The sequence below is a fragment of the Sylvia atricapilla genome, chromosome 4 (genome assembly GCF_009819655.1).
Source record: "Sylvia atricapilla isolate bSylAtr1 chromosome 4, bSylAtr1.pri, whole genome shotgun sequence".
Taxonomy (NCBI): domain Eukaryota; kingdom Metazoa; phylum Chordata; class Aves; order Passeriformes; family Sylviidae; genus Sylvia; species Sylvia atricapilla.
The window spans coordinates 19979360-19992908 of record NC_089143.1 but is presented as its reverse complement, the minus strand read 5'-3'; the positions used below and the strand labels follow the sequence as shown (position 1 = coordinate 19992908).

General features: G+C 42.4%; 1 protein-coding gene and 1 pseudogene across 4 annotated transcripts in view; both read right to left on the bottom strand.

The window, feature by feature from the left end:
* Positions 1-231: 231 nt before the first annotated feature.
* Positions 232-1251, bottom strand: LOC136359893 (pre-mRNA-splicing factor 18 pseudogene; annotated as a pseudogene).
* Positions 1252-10611: 9360 nt separating this feature from the next.
* PPP2R2C (protein phosphatase 2 regulatory subunit Bgamma) overlaps positions 10612-13549 on the bottom strand; it is a 194018-nt gene continuing 191080 nt past the window's right edge. For all 4 annotated transcript variants that reach the window (XM_066317228.1, XM_066317229.1, XM_066317231.1 and 1 more), the window contains one exon: positions 10612-13464. In XM_066317228.1, coding sequence (XP_066173325.1) covers positions 13173-13464 — 292 coding nt within the window. In that variant the 3' untranslated portion in view covers positions 10612-13172. The remainder of the gene's footprint in view (positions 13465-13549) is intronic.

The window sequence follows — 13549 nt, the reverse complement described above, 5'->3', positions numbered from 1 at the left end:
CCTCTCCCTGCCATCCATGGATGCTCCTACAAATACGTGGCCTGATTTGGTCTTGGATTCCTTTTTCTGAATGGTGGGGGGCAACTGCTACTGGCTTAGGCTGTCCTTCTGGCCCAGACATGGTTTTTGTGAACACGGTTCCTGTTGATATTCAAGCACAAACTCTACCACTTCAATCCTCTCTGGGTCTTGGACACCAAAATGTGAGCCATGCCCTGGCTCCTGCAGAGCCTCACAGGGGGTTGTACCCCTCACACTTTGATGGATCTGTTGAGAAGTGCTTCTGGCAAATGGTCCTGTGCCTCTTCAGCCCCTGTGTGTATTTCCTTTGAGTTTCATCATGGAGCACATGGGCTTGGAGAAAATCTTTTCCCACCCCATCCGTGCATGGATGCCAGCCATGGTGACACTGACAGGCCTGGGAGTGTTTCCAATTGCCATCTGGAGACAGGCATTTTTTGCCTTCACATATTCTCTTTGTGACATAAATTTAATATTATCTGTTATTGATTCTTTGATGTCTGCAGGAAGTGTCCTTTTGCAGAGTTTCCTTAAGAGTGGCCTCAGGTAGGACTTGGATAGGACTTTCTGAGTGGGGCCATTCAGCATCCCCTGCACTCCCCATTCCACACAGTCCTCTCTGACATTCAACTCCTTGCCCCAAACTCCCAGAAGAAACTTCAGGAACTTTGTTATGATGTCCATATCATAGTGATCATCACCCTATCCCAGAAATTCTCCCAAAGCTTCTAGTTCTTCACTTATAGTATTCTCCTCATGGACTTTCAGGTCATTCTGGGAATCATCATCTCCTGCTTCTTGGCCGCCTACAATTTCATTCAGATACAGCTGATAAATCTTATCCAAAGCAGCTTTCAGGTCATTTCTCAGGTCCTTGTTCACTTCACGTGAAAAAATTTCTATCCTCCTCAGATGCTGAAATGTATCATAATCTGTTTCTTCAAACAGCCTGATGGGCTCACCCCTCTTTCATAATCTCCTGATAACCTCCTGTCTGGAAAGGGTCATTGGAAACTTGTCTTCTGCTACTCTGAGTTCCAGCACTGGATTTGATGCAGCCAGTTGATTTCTCTTCCTCTTCCTGCTGCTGTACCTTGTAGCCACATGTCTGGAAGTCAGCCTCCTCTTCCTTTTTAGCTAACTCACTGCATTTCAAATACTTTCCCCCCAGGAGCTCCTTCCCCCCAGCTGCTGGCGCTTCCTGCTGATCTCCTGCTTCAGGATGTCCATGGCAGTCCCAGAAGTATCAGCCAAGACTCGGACAGGCAAACAAAACTGCAAACACATTTCAAGTTAAATTCATTGCTGCTGATGTTATCATGCCATCAACATAGTATATTAACAAAACGATTTTGATTCCTCCTCCAATCTTAAAAAGGGCATCATGATGGGTAAATTGTTCCTCATATGCAAAAATATGTATAGGGTAAAGTACAACACCCACATGAGTACTTCAAACATCATGATTATCAGGGAGTCTTGTATCCCAATACTCAAGTGCTTTAGAACAAAATTGTAATTCCAGTTTCTCTCCCAGGCCTCACATCAGGAGCCAAAAGATGTGCTGATTTGAAAGTAAATAAACCAGCGGGAGAAATGAACCCTACTCAATTACCTTCAGAGAGATTTCCGGTTGAACTTGCAATTTAATAGAAAGATTACAATAAATGCAATGATACACAGAAAACTGACTTAAACCCACAAAATCAGAGTACAACCTGGCACCCTGTGGATCAGGATAGTGGTCATAGTCTTATGAAGTGGTACTTGCAGTCCTATTGAAGTGATGGTTGCAGTCAAAAGGGGTGGTCCTGTGGAAGCTCTGGTCCTCCTCTAGATCTGTCCAGTGGTGGTTGTGGTAATGTCCAAACTCCCCGGTCATATCTGCTCAGGTTCGGGGAAATGCTCGGTACCTACCCCTGGACATGGAGGCAAGGGAATGATGGAATACTGTGAGTCATGGAGTATTTGGAGGTCCTTGATGGTCTAAGTCTTGCAGCTGCCTATTCTGCTGGTGGTATTGAGTCCAAGACGGCCCATTAGCACAGATAACCCCACAGGATGGGTGGGACTGTGCTGGTGCTTCCCAGGACGGGAGTTATCACAGCTGATTCATTGGTGTGGAGAAAAGGAAACTGTGCTGCCTCATGGTGTTTGCCTTTTCTTCCTTATCTCATTTAACACCCAGCTTGTAGCCTGAGGTGTCGAGTATGCCCTGGGCAGCTGCTGTGAATGACCCATCATTGCTGTTTGTCAGAAACAGCACTACAGCCTGGGAGAGAGGGCTTTGTGTGAGTTCCGGCAATTCAGCCCAAGTGGAAATGTAGATCACACTGTGAGCTCTGGCTGTGCCAGCTCTGGAGTCCTGGGGGTACACTCTGTCTTCTGTCACAAAACACTCCCTTGCTTCCTTTGCTGCTTCACCAAGGTACAGGGCAACCACTCCACAGTTCGTGTCACAGCTGCTCTATTTCCAGTTGAGTCCCTGTGGTGTTGCCAGCGCATTTGATTTTATTCACACTCATGTCAGCCGATAGTTCTCTTAACCTTGTTCATGAATCTTATAATTACCTGTTGGTGTACGTTTTAATAAAATTAAGTTTTATGGAAAAATGGTTTGTATGGGCTAAAACCTAAACTTCACTTAAAATCCTTTCATTTCACTGCCAGGTTTGTAGCTTTATTTGGTTGGCATTTTTGTTTGTTATGAGGCTGGATTAGTTGGTGTTAGTGAAATCTGCCTTGGCTTTACAGAGACATCAGTGAATTATGTACAAAGGTAATTACCAATTCAGGTTTCTAGTATTAATTATTGGCAGAGATTTAGTTCTCATCTGGAGTTTGATGTCAGATGCCAGAAGCACTACAGTGCATCACCCACTTGTTGCGGAGTTAAACTTCTCCAGTATATCCTTTAAGAAGTCGGAAAGTGCAGTCCTAGGGCATCCAGGAGGTTGTGTCCTCAGGCAGGGGCATTAACCTCCAGAGAGAGTACATCTCTGCCTGGAGCCTCGCTGTACTGGTTTGCTTTGTCTATTCAGGACTTTTTGCAAGAAGATGTCGCTGCTAGTTTGGCAGAGGGCAGGTGTCCCCAGCTGGCAGACACCTCACCTGGCACATTGCCTCCCGTGCCATCAGGTGGCACTCCAGGCTCACACTGCGCTTTGCTCTCTCTGCCGCTGTCTCCAGAGGGCACGGCCAAGGAACAAAAGAATCAGGGTCTGGTTTTACTCTATTTCGAAGAGGAAATGCAGTTAGAAAAAAAGCCCTCTTATGAAAAATAGATAAGCATTTGTGAAGCCGATTCCCTGCCAGATACAAGCGAAGTTAAGCAAATGCTAAGCAAAGGCATCATTGTGAAGTGCGCCTGCAATCCAAGACCATGAAAAGGGAGGGAAAAGATCTATTTTTCTGTGTAATAAAAAACTGCACAATGATAAATGAACAGCATAAGAAACTGTGCATGGCAAACTTATGAAAAGTGCAGCCTAGCTGATTTACAGCTCAGCAGATTTTGAGAATGTTCCTGTCTCTAAGATCTTATAAAATAAGCATGTTAGCATCAGTCTGCATTGTCTGGTTCTGTAGTAAAGTGAGTAGTGACAAAACACAGTCCTGATGGTGCTGCTGGTGGAAACCCTGCTTTTTTCTGCATCTTCACTCTCGGATCCAAAAAAAAAAAAAATAATCACAGTTTATCAGAGCTTAAATCATTTTATTAACTCTCTGTTATCTGCACAACGAGAAACAGAGAAAATCCATGGCAGAGTTTAATAAAATCCTTAGGTAGAAGCCATGCTGATTTAATGGAAATTCTAACTGCAATTCTTGCTTGAGATACCCATGGACTATAGTTAACACAAGGATTTGGGAAGGTAGAAAACTGGTGGCAAGATCACACACCAGGTAAAGGCCAATAAGAAAAACTCTGCAATATTGATTTTTCATCTTTTACAAATCAGATAGATAGATGACAGCAGGTTGCTAGAGACATTTTGTTCTGGTTTTGTGGATGGCGGGATTTTTGTGCAATAATAGCAAGTTTGGCAGCAGAAAGGGCCCTGTAAATGTTGTTGTTAACCATGGGAGACAGCAGTGCCTGACAGCAGGAGCTGTGTCATGCTAAATTAGAAAGGGCTTGAACCAAGCCCACAGAGCTTGTAATATCCCAGGAATCAGCGTGTGTCGATCTCAGCATGGCCTGTCTTTATCTGAAATAATTTTGTCACTTTAAAGAGCAAGGCATTTCAACAAAGCATCTCCTCTGAAGTTCCTTTCCTGTTCCTCCCTCCCTATTCATTGCTGGTGACAGCAGAGAGGTTTCCACGACAACAAGTCATGCTGTTGCCTCAGGTGACAACTATAACTTCAATAAACAATCACTGAAAATAGCTTCAAACAATTAATTAGGTAATGGCAATGTTATTTTAATAGGGCTTAGATGCTTTGGAAGTAGTCTACAGACCAAGTTCTGATCAAGAATTTGTCTAGAATCAAAGCCAAAGCTGCTATCAAAAGGTCAGGATGGATATCACTGTCTGAATAACTCTAAGAACCATCTTTTTAAAAAAATCATTCAAGATCAAAACATATTCAGTCCTGAAGGTGCAATGCAAAACTTCTCAGAGTTTTTTTAATTTTTAATTTTGTTCAAAGCACATACTGGCAGGAATTTACTAACTTCCTCACTGAAGGCAGTCCATGGCTGACACACTCCCCATGTGTGCCCTTGCACCAGTGTGACAGACAGATGATGAGTCCAGTAATTGGTTTTGCAATAAATGGATTTTTCAGTTTTCTCTTTTACAGAAGATGCTTTCCTAGAGTTATAAATGGATGATTAATAAATCTCTCCTAATACTGCTTCTAGTAACACTTCAATTGATCTTTAATTGTTGTTTAAAAAGTGAGTCTCCATGGAGTGCTTCCATCCTATAGCCTGAAGTTTCTCTAGCCCAGAGCAGCTCTTCTGTCTAACCTTAGGCATAGTCTTTAAGTGCAGATGGACGCACTGAGTATGTGCCTGTGCCTTATAACACAGTCCTCATTAGCATGGGCCCTCTTTGGGGCTGGTAGTTGCCCTGACAGATTTTATTTTTTTTCCCTTTATTTAAGCTATTAAGTTTCTCCAGAACAGTGCATCTATGAAGCAAGAGCAAGAAAGACAAGGGCTGCCATCTTTCCTGTCCCATCAAGTTTGTGGGCTATGCAAAGACCTGCCTTTGCATTGCCAGATCTGCTCCTACTCCCCTCGGAGGCTGATTATGTGTTGTGCTTCTAGTTAAGTCCTGCATTTCCGTGCAAAATATTCTCAGTCTGTGCTTGAGGGACTCTGCATCACTTCTACTGTGTCTTCTTCTGAGGCAGCTCCCTTTGGAGGGATTAACAACATCCGTGGAGCTCTCTTTATGGGACCATGAGGTTCATCTTTGTGTGTCATCACACAGCTGGGATTGGGCCATTGAAAACAATGTGGAATGGAACAGAATGTGCACTAAATACTGGCAAGAAATTTTTTTAAGCAGAAAATGGTGAATTTTCTAAACTGACTTTTGCAGATACCCTGCTGTTTTTGTTCTAACTTTATCAGGTCAAGGACAAAATCCGGGTTTGCTGGATTTACAGGCATGGTAAGGAGACCTTGAAACAGCTGTTATATCGGGTGTCTACATAAAGCAGAGAAAGGCCTGACTCCAGTTGGACAAATCCTTCGAAGAAAAGAATTGGGGAAAACATGTGTCTGAGGACTGATAATTAAGGTACTACTCAGCAAGGAAAAAGGTTGGAATTCTAAGCAGGGTATACATCCTGCATCACAGCAACTCTGAAGTGATCACAGCTACTCTTGTGAAATGATCACAGCCCTATGCCTATTTCAATCTGAGTTTTCATTGTGGGATTCCTGTATTTCCCCATTAAAGTTTTTAAGATCTTGTTTTGGTCCTATGGCTATAAGATCAATATACAAAACCTCAGGGTTTCTTTGCAAAAAGATGCTTTTTTCCCACTTCTCTTCCTGCAGGAGAGCATAGGATGTGGGTGTGGGCTATGACCCGTGGCATGGGAATGCCATGCATTTGTGCAGGGAAGGGAGGAGGTTCGCCCAGGTGACTTTGGTGGGTGGATGTGCACAGGGCAGTTGTGTCCCTCATGGGGAACTCCCACATAGGCTTTGTGTCTTGTGCACAACAGCTGCTTCTTTGTGGTGGGTTTTATAATTGAAGGTTTAAACAGTTAAACTGCTTTCTTAATGCATTTGTGGTTGCTAAGATACAACCTCTTCAATTCTGTAGATCTTCCACTTGAAATATAGCACATTGGCAAATGGGGCTTTCCCCTCTGACAGCCCAGGAGAGGGGGAGCTGACAGGGCACTTACCCTTGTGCTGGTGAGAAACTGCTCCTGCAGCCACCTGAGGGGGCTGGGTTTGGTCCACTGGTGGGAATAACTGGTGGGTTTTACTGACTTCTGGCCACTGTATGTGGCTAAAGGAGGAGGCTGAAAGGGGAATGCGAGGAGTCATAGGATGTGGTAGAAGAAAAAGCACAGAGAAAACAGGCAGGACAAGAGGCTAGGAGAGTGTGTAGGGTAAGACTGGGGACTGATTCTGTAGAGGAAGCAAGGGAAATCTTTTTGTCCCCTTCTTTAGATACCCTCAGGCTTCAATTGTCCTTCTCAAGCAAGGATCATCTTCTCTGCTCTTTGATAATGAAGAGTGGATCTCAGGAGACTGTGGGTTTGCGACAGGTTTCACAAGACCTTGGGGATAAATTGTGCAGGGATAGATTTCTTGCAGTTCTAGAAAGTGATTAGGAGATACATTTAAAAGTAGCACTAGACCCCTCAAAATTCATTAGCAATATTACAATATTCCTACAATAAGCAGCTCAAAAGAACCAAATATTTTAAAAGAAAGCCTTTCAAAATATGTGGAGGAAGGTGATATAAAATAGTGCAGCTTATCTCTCATTTCATGCTAAAGTAAGTCTTTACCTGTGAGGGTTACAGAGAGAATATTTTTAACATATTGACAGAGCTCAATTGATGCAGTACCATCTCTCATGTGGGTTTGCACATCAATAGGTGTGAGAAAACAGAGACTGCAGCTGTTCATCCAGGAAAGGTGTTAGTGGAGATGTCAGAGGGTAATAACTGAACTTGCAATGTTCTCTTCCCCACCCCTTCCACAAGTCCAGGATGTGCAGAAATTTTCTGTGAGCGTGACCTCCTGTATTTGCAATTAGATCACAATTATAGGATCTCTCCTATCTGTGAGAAACTTCTGCTTCTTTCTGCACCTTCCCACTAAAGTGAGGAGGAGCCTGGTCCAGAGCACCATGCAGAGCTGCTTGGAAGTGTTCAAGCCTCACCAAAGGGAAATGAGTACCTGCCAGAGCTGGGGTTTAGCAGAAATTATCGACAGTGGGATATCACTCTGGTGTCTTGCTTGAGCAGCATTTATATTACAGGTATAGAATGGAGGAATAACAACCTATTTTCTCCCAATCTGACACCCAAATCCCAATTTCAGTTATGTTTTTCTAAAATAATTTACAATTATTCCCCCCCCCCCCGCCATTGTTTCTCCTGTTTAACAAATGTTGATGAAACCAAAGAAGTGATGGGGTTTATGGAGTTCTCTGAGCAAAGTACTCTTCGCCTTGAAGCACAGTCATAGTGCCATATTCACATACCTATTGCCAGTTGAAGAATTTGCTTCTGCATTAAAATTGGTCTGCTTAGATCAGGCTATTGCATGGGATGTGGATGTTAGCAGTATGATTAGTACAAGTTTTAAAACAAGGAGTGGCTGTCCAGCAAACCATCCTGCATACTTTGATTGAGTCACTGCTGTAGGGTTTATTTGTTTTTATCAGCCATGTTAGAGAAACAATGTATAGTGTTGTCATGATACTAGAAAAAACTACTTAATAGAATTGATGGTTTAAGGATCTTGTCCTACTCAGTGACTGCCTCAATTGGCAAATGACAAGACAAGTAATCAGCTGTACCCTGCCTGGCAGATCCATACCCATGGCAGTTTTCAGAGCTGAGGGAACTGAGGAGTTTACGCAGTCAAGTGCTCCACATAAATTGCTTTGTATCATGGACCAGATTTAGGATCCACAACTGCCTGAAGAGTTGTGTTCACTTTCACATGAGTAAACTCCTCCAGCTTGAGAGAGAAGGAGAATAAAATTTCACTGCTAAGAAATGCTTTTTCATGGTGCACTTTGAGAGCAAACCTTTTCAGAGCTGGCCTATACAAAATTTCCAGACCATTTAATGGTTTCACAAAACCCTAGAAATATACCCTATCCCTATAAAATTAGGCCTATTCCAGTAATCCTGGTTCTGCCACATGAGCAAGGTAAGTAAATTTATGCTCTAATTTTAGACTCAATACAATTTGCTGACAATTCTGCAAATGGAAAAAAAAATACAAATAGAAAAAAAAATTCTATTGAGAGTGGGAACAAATTGATAATAATGTTACTGAAAATTGGATATAAAGGCAAACAATCCTTCTCCTTGCCCTCTCCTTGGGGCAACCAAAGGCTCCAACCAAAGACTCCAAAAGACAATGCAGAACAACTTTCTGGCTGCAAACTGCAGAAGCAGGTGGCTCATGCCAGCATACCCCCAAGCCACAAAGGGTTAAATTGCCTTATGTAGCTACTATGTATGCGTGTGAAAATTTCAAAAGCATGAGAGTGTGCCATCTGGCTCCTGCTCCTACTGGGTATTTGGAGATGAAAAGGGAAACTGGAAAGGTAAATAGCGTATTGCTTGATGTGTTGATTTTCAGCTGAGATTTCTCTCTTCAGTGCCTAGCCATATTTGTCCATCTAAATGAGTGGGATTGACTGTGTCTTCCCAAAAAGGGATGAAAAAAATCAGCATGTAAGCTCTGGGAGAGCTGTGCAAAGCCACACTCTGCCTCATGTAACAGCTGAGGCAAATTTATTCTGGTCTGCATCCAGAAAAAGGCCTCAGCCTTTCACTCAGTGTCTAACTCGTAAGAATGGTGAGAGGCTTTTCAGCCCTGCACAAGCAGGATCAGCTGCCTTGGAGATTCCAGAGACCTGCCCCAGATCTGGGCCAAGCATCATGATCACCACGGAGAGTCAGGCATTAGCTCAGACTGGAAAGGGAATGGTTTCCTACCTTAAGTGTGTGGGCCAGGCCAGCATTTTTTTGGTTTTTATTATTACATTTGATTTTCTCCTGTGGTAGAGATCAAGGGGTTGGAGAAAGCAGGATGCGGCTCTGCTGGCAAACTCTGGTTTGTCACCTGGGCCAGTATTTGTCTCATTTGGGAGGCTGGGCTGGCCACAACCCTGACATGCTCCTATTGTTGGAAGGCCTCAAACCTGGCCAGTGATGACACTGTTGAAAAACATACCAAATGGTTTTTGGGGGTTTTGGTTGGTTGGGTGGGTGGGTTTTGTTTCTTTTTTGGTTTTTTTTCAGTTTTGTTTGTTGGTTGGTTTTGGGTTTGTTTGTTTGGTTGGTTGGTTTTCGTACTTTAAGCCAGTTTTCATAGAATCACAGGATGAACTAGGTTGGAAACCTAGTTACCTTTGATATCTTCAAGTCCAACCTATGTTCACCTTTGCCCCAGGGGAAGGGAATTGGAGTTTCTTTCCAGGGCATTATTTCCCCAGGTGAAGGCCTGATGAGGTTAACATCTCAACAGACTGAGAGTAACCCCAAAAATACCCCAAAAATAATGACCATCACCAGAACATCAATGGCCATCAGCAAACATCAAAAAACATCTCCCTCAGATGCTGCCCCCTGACATGGTTGGAGACCCCTGGTCCAGGAAAGAGTGATAAGGAAATCAGGGACTGAGGACCTAATTAACATCAGAGGTGAAGCAATCCAGATCTAGTAGGAAATCAAATACTAAGGACTAGCTTGGAGACAATCAACTTTAAACCAATGAATCTCTACGGGTCTTGACTGTATAAAGTCTGTGAAAAATCTGGTAAAATTTATGGATGATGGAATGATTTTCTCTGCACACCTGGGCTATGTGTGAATGAAATCATTTCTGTTGCACATCCTGGCCAGAACATCTTGGACAGAAATAAAGTAATGCCTTGATTTTCTAACACTAAAATTGTTGTTGGAGGGCTTTTGTTTTTCCCCCAGTTTTGGTGACAACTCCAATGCCATATTTTTACCTGTGACTTTGTGTGTCAATTCACACTGCGCATCTCTGATTCCATCTGTAGGAGACAGAGACTCAAGCCTCCTAAAATCCAGGCTGGGCTATGAGCAAAAGAAAAAGCTGGTCCTGGGACTGAACCTAAAGTATGTCTCCAGCTCTGCTGTTGCTGCCCACACTCTTCATCATAGAACACTCTAATCCCACTCATGGCGTGTGTTCCCTCCTCCACATGCTACAACACTTGAGGTTCCCACAGTAGCTGGCCCTCCGAGTCCTGATCACTGTGACTCTTCCTCCTCTGTAAAAGGAGCTAAAACAACTCTTTCTTGCCTAGCTTAAAAATAAGCTGTGCCTTGAAGTCATCTCTATATGCCTTTTTTTTTGTTGTAGTTTTATTGAAAAAGCTGGTATTAACATATTTATATTTTTATTCAACAACAGTTAGCTAATTTGTGCAACACAAAAAATGCAGCCATGAACAACAGCTTTCAAAACAATCAGATTTACCAACTTTACCATCACTTACTCTACACCACTGAAAGCTCAAACTAAAAAGAGAAAGAAAGTTGGAAACGTTCACAATGACTATGTTAACTTTCCATACATTCAAGAAACCAGGAAACCGATCTGTAACAGTGATGTCAAAGACAGGAACGGAATACTGGTCTTTGAAAGGTTTCTATTTATTTCCTCTATAATTACTTCATGGTATTTTGGTTGGGTATTTAATTAGTTTTATAAAGCTCCAAAGATATATTTGTTTAATTTTAAGATGTTCTTTTTGGTACCCAAAGCTGTAACAGAGTAAGGTACTTCAAATTAAAAACAAAAAATGGTTGCATTAAGATCTGCTTTATAATAAGTTATCTATAGAATCTTACTTGAGAATGTTAAAAGCTAAATATATGTTTTACAGTATCTCTAGCTGTAAATGCCAATATGAGCTCATAGCAATTTTTTTTTTTTAACTTTTTGAGCTGCAAAGATTAATGGAGGGGGCCAAAAGTCAAAGAAATTGTATGACACCCTTGAAGCAGTAGTTTGGCATTAACAAGTTCTCTATACAGTTTACCACACTCTTAAACCTTTTTACAAGGAAAAAGAAAAGGAAAAGGCAATTTTGTTAAATTTCGTTAGAATAAATATGTACATATACTGTCCATGCCTGCTACAGCATACAGTATTTTATAAACAAACATTCTTTGTTCCCTTTAAAATCACCCTACACATTTCATACCGCATGTGTTTAGTGTGGCTGGAAACTGGTGCACATGTGTTTGTGCTTCTACACACAAAATATACAGCATCGATCTAGAAAACTTCAAACAGAGAGATTTCAGGTGTGGTGTTGAGATGTCATATAAAAGTTCTAGACTTTGTTTTTCATATTTCTTGTAAGCAGATTTTTACCCACCCTTCCCCCAAACCAAAATACAAAAGCATGCAGATCCCTTCATCAGTACATTCTCCACTTACCAAGAAATCAGTGCATAATGGCTTAAAGACTTTTTTTTTTCTGAGGATATTTAATATGGGCAGATTAACAGGTCGTGTGAGTTGTGCTCCTTTATTCATGGTTAGAGTAGGAATCCTTTGGGATACTGAATTTCCTGCCAGAGCTATTAAGGGTGCAGCAGAACTTTCTTTTCATGGATTAAGAGGACTTCCTGCCCACTGCCCCATTCCTGTACCATCCCTGCATGCCCTACTTCGTATGTACTTTCCTTTTCCATTTATGTCACTCATCATTACAGACCAGAGACAGATCTAACAGCATTTCTGTGGAGGAAGGTTTTGTTAGGTTTGGATTTTTCAAATTTTCATGTTTCTCCAGGACTAACTTTGTCTCCCAGAAGTGGCCTAATTTAAAAGCATTAAAATTCACTGAGCGGTGCTGCCTCTCACAGTACCATTCTTTTCACAGTTACAGATACCAGGCATTGCCTGTATTCCCCAAAGGCCAGGATTAATATAACCATTCTGCAAACAACAAATAAGGGACTTTATCAAGTGTTTAGCAGGGATGTAACTTTGCTCCCACGCAAGTTGGTTGCTGCCTTCAAAGAGAGCACTTCTAGCCAAGGTTTCCAGAACTCCAACCCCAAATGGTAGCACGGGTTTGTGTGTGAATTGCTAGGCTGTGTCTGATCAGCCAGTCCCTCCAGAGCTGCAATGCCAAGTGTTTTAATAGTCCTCACACAATGAAGATACTACTTACTGTTTTAAACAGAGCAAAGAGAACCATGGAGTATAAACTTCTTAATATAAGCTGGCTGAGTAACTATACCAGTCACTTACTCACTTGGGAAGGTGAAGCACAAAGTAATGGGATGAATAAATAAATAAATAGATAAATAAATAAATATGAGGGTATTGTAAAGAAGGGAATGGGATGGGTAAGATGGGGCAGCTTTTCACCAGCAAGGATTCTGCTTCCACCTCTATCTCTCATGAGGTCCCTCCAATGCGCCACATGCTCTAAAAGGATGTGGCTATTCATTCTTTCAAACAGGCTTGGCTTAATTGAAAGACAGGAAAACAGCACTGGAAAAAAAAAAACCAATCAAGAGATTGAGGCAAAAAGCTCTAACAATGTGGTGAATGCTGTGCACTGCAGAAGCAGAAAGGGCACCAGAACACCACAGTCCTGCAAACCACTGAGACCCTCAAAAGGATGGACAGGAGTTGAGGAGCCTCAGCCCTCCTCAGGAACACTCCTAAACTGAATAAATACCCCTGTTTGTTTAAAGGAACCGATACAGACCACAGTACTGGATTTGCACTCGTGCCTTTTACTCGTACAGTTGCAGTGATGGAAAATAATTGGCTTGCCACCAATAATGATACAGGCTGAGGGATGAAAGGATGCAACCTACAAATCCCACCACAGAAGCCACAATTTTTGTGAAGATCACATCCTTCTACAACTCTCAAGAGGCTGGTTTGTAAATATAGAGGGATATTGATAAATCTAGTGCATTTCTGAGTTCACTTTATCCTGAAATATGTACAGATTGTTTGTCGCTGCTATAGCAATGATGTTCTCGGTTGGGTGCCATGCTGTGTGCAAGATCTTCTTAGTAAAGTCCAAACTGTCAACACTGATGTCGTCTTTCCTCCGTTTGCCTCCAACGCAGACTCTCCGGGGCTTAAGAATGGCTCGTGGTTTACTGCTCTCCCGGGAGGCCTCCAAGGTGACATCCCGCTTGGTGTTGCGGTCAAACATTCGAAAAAAGTTGTTATATGCACCTGTCATTATCACACTGCGGAGAGACAGAGAGAGAGAGCGACAATAGAGGCAGTTAAACAGCAGCTTGTGCAAAGCCTCCCGACATGACTGGAGCAGGA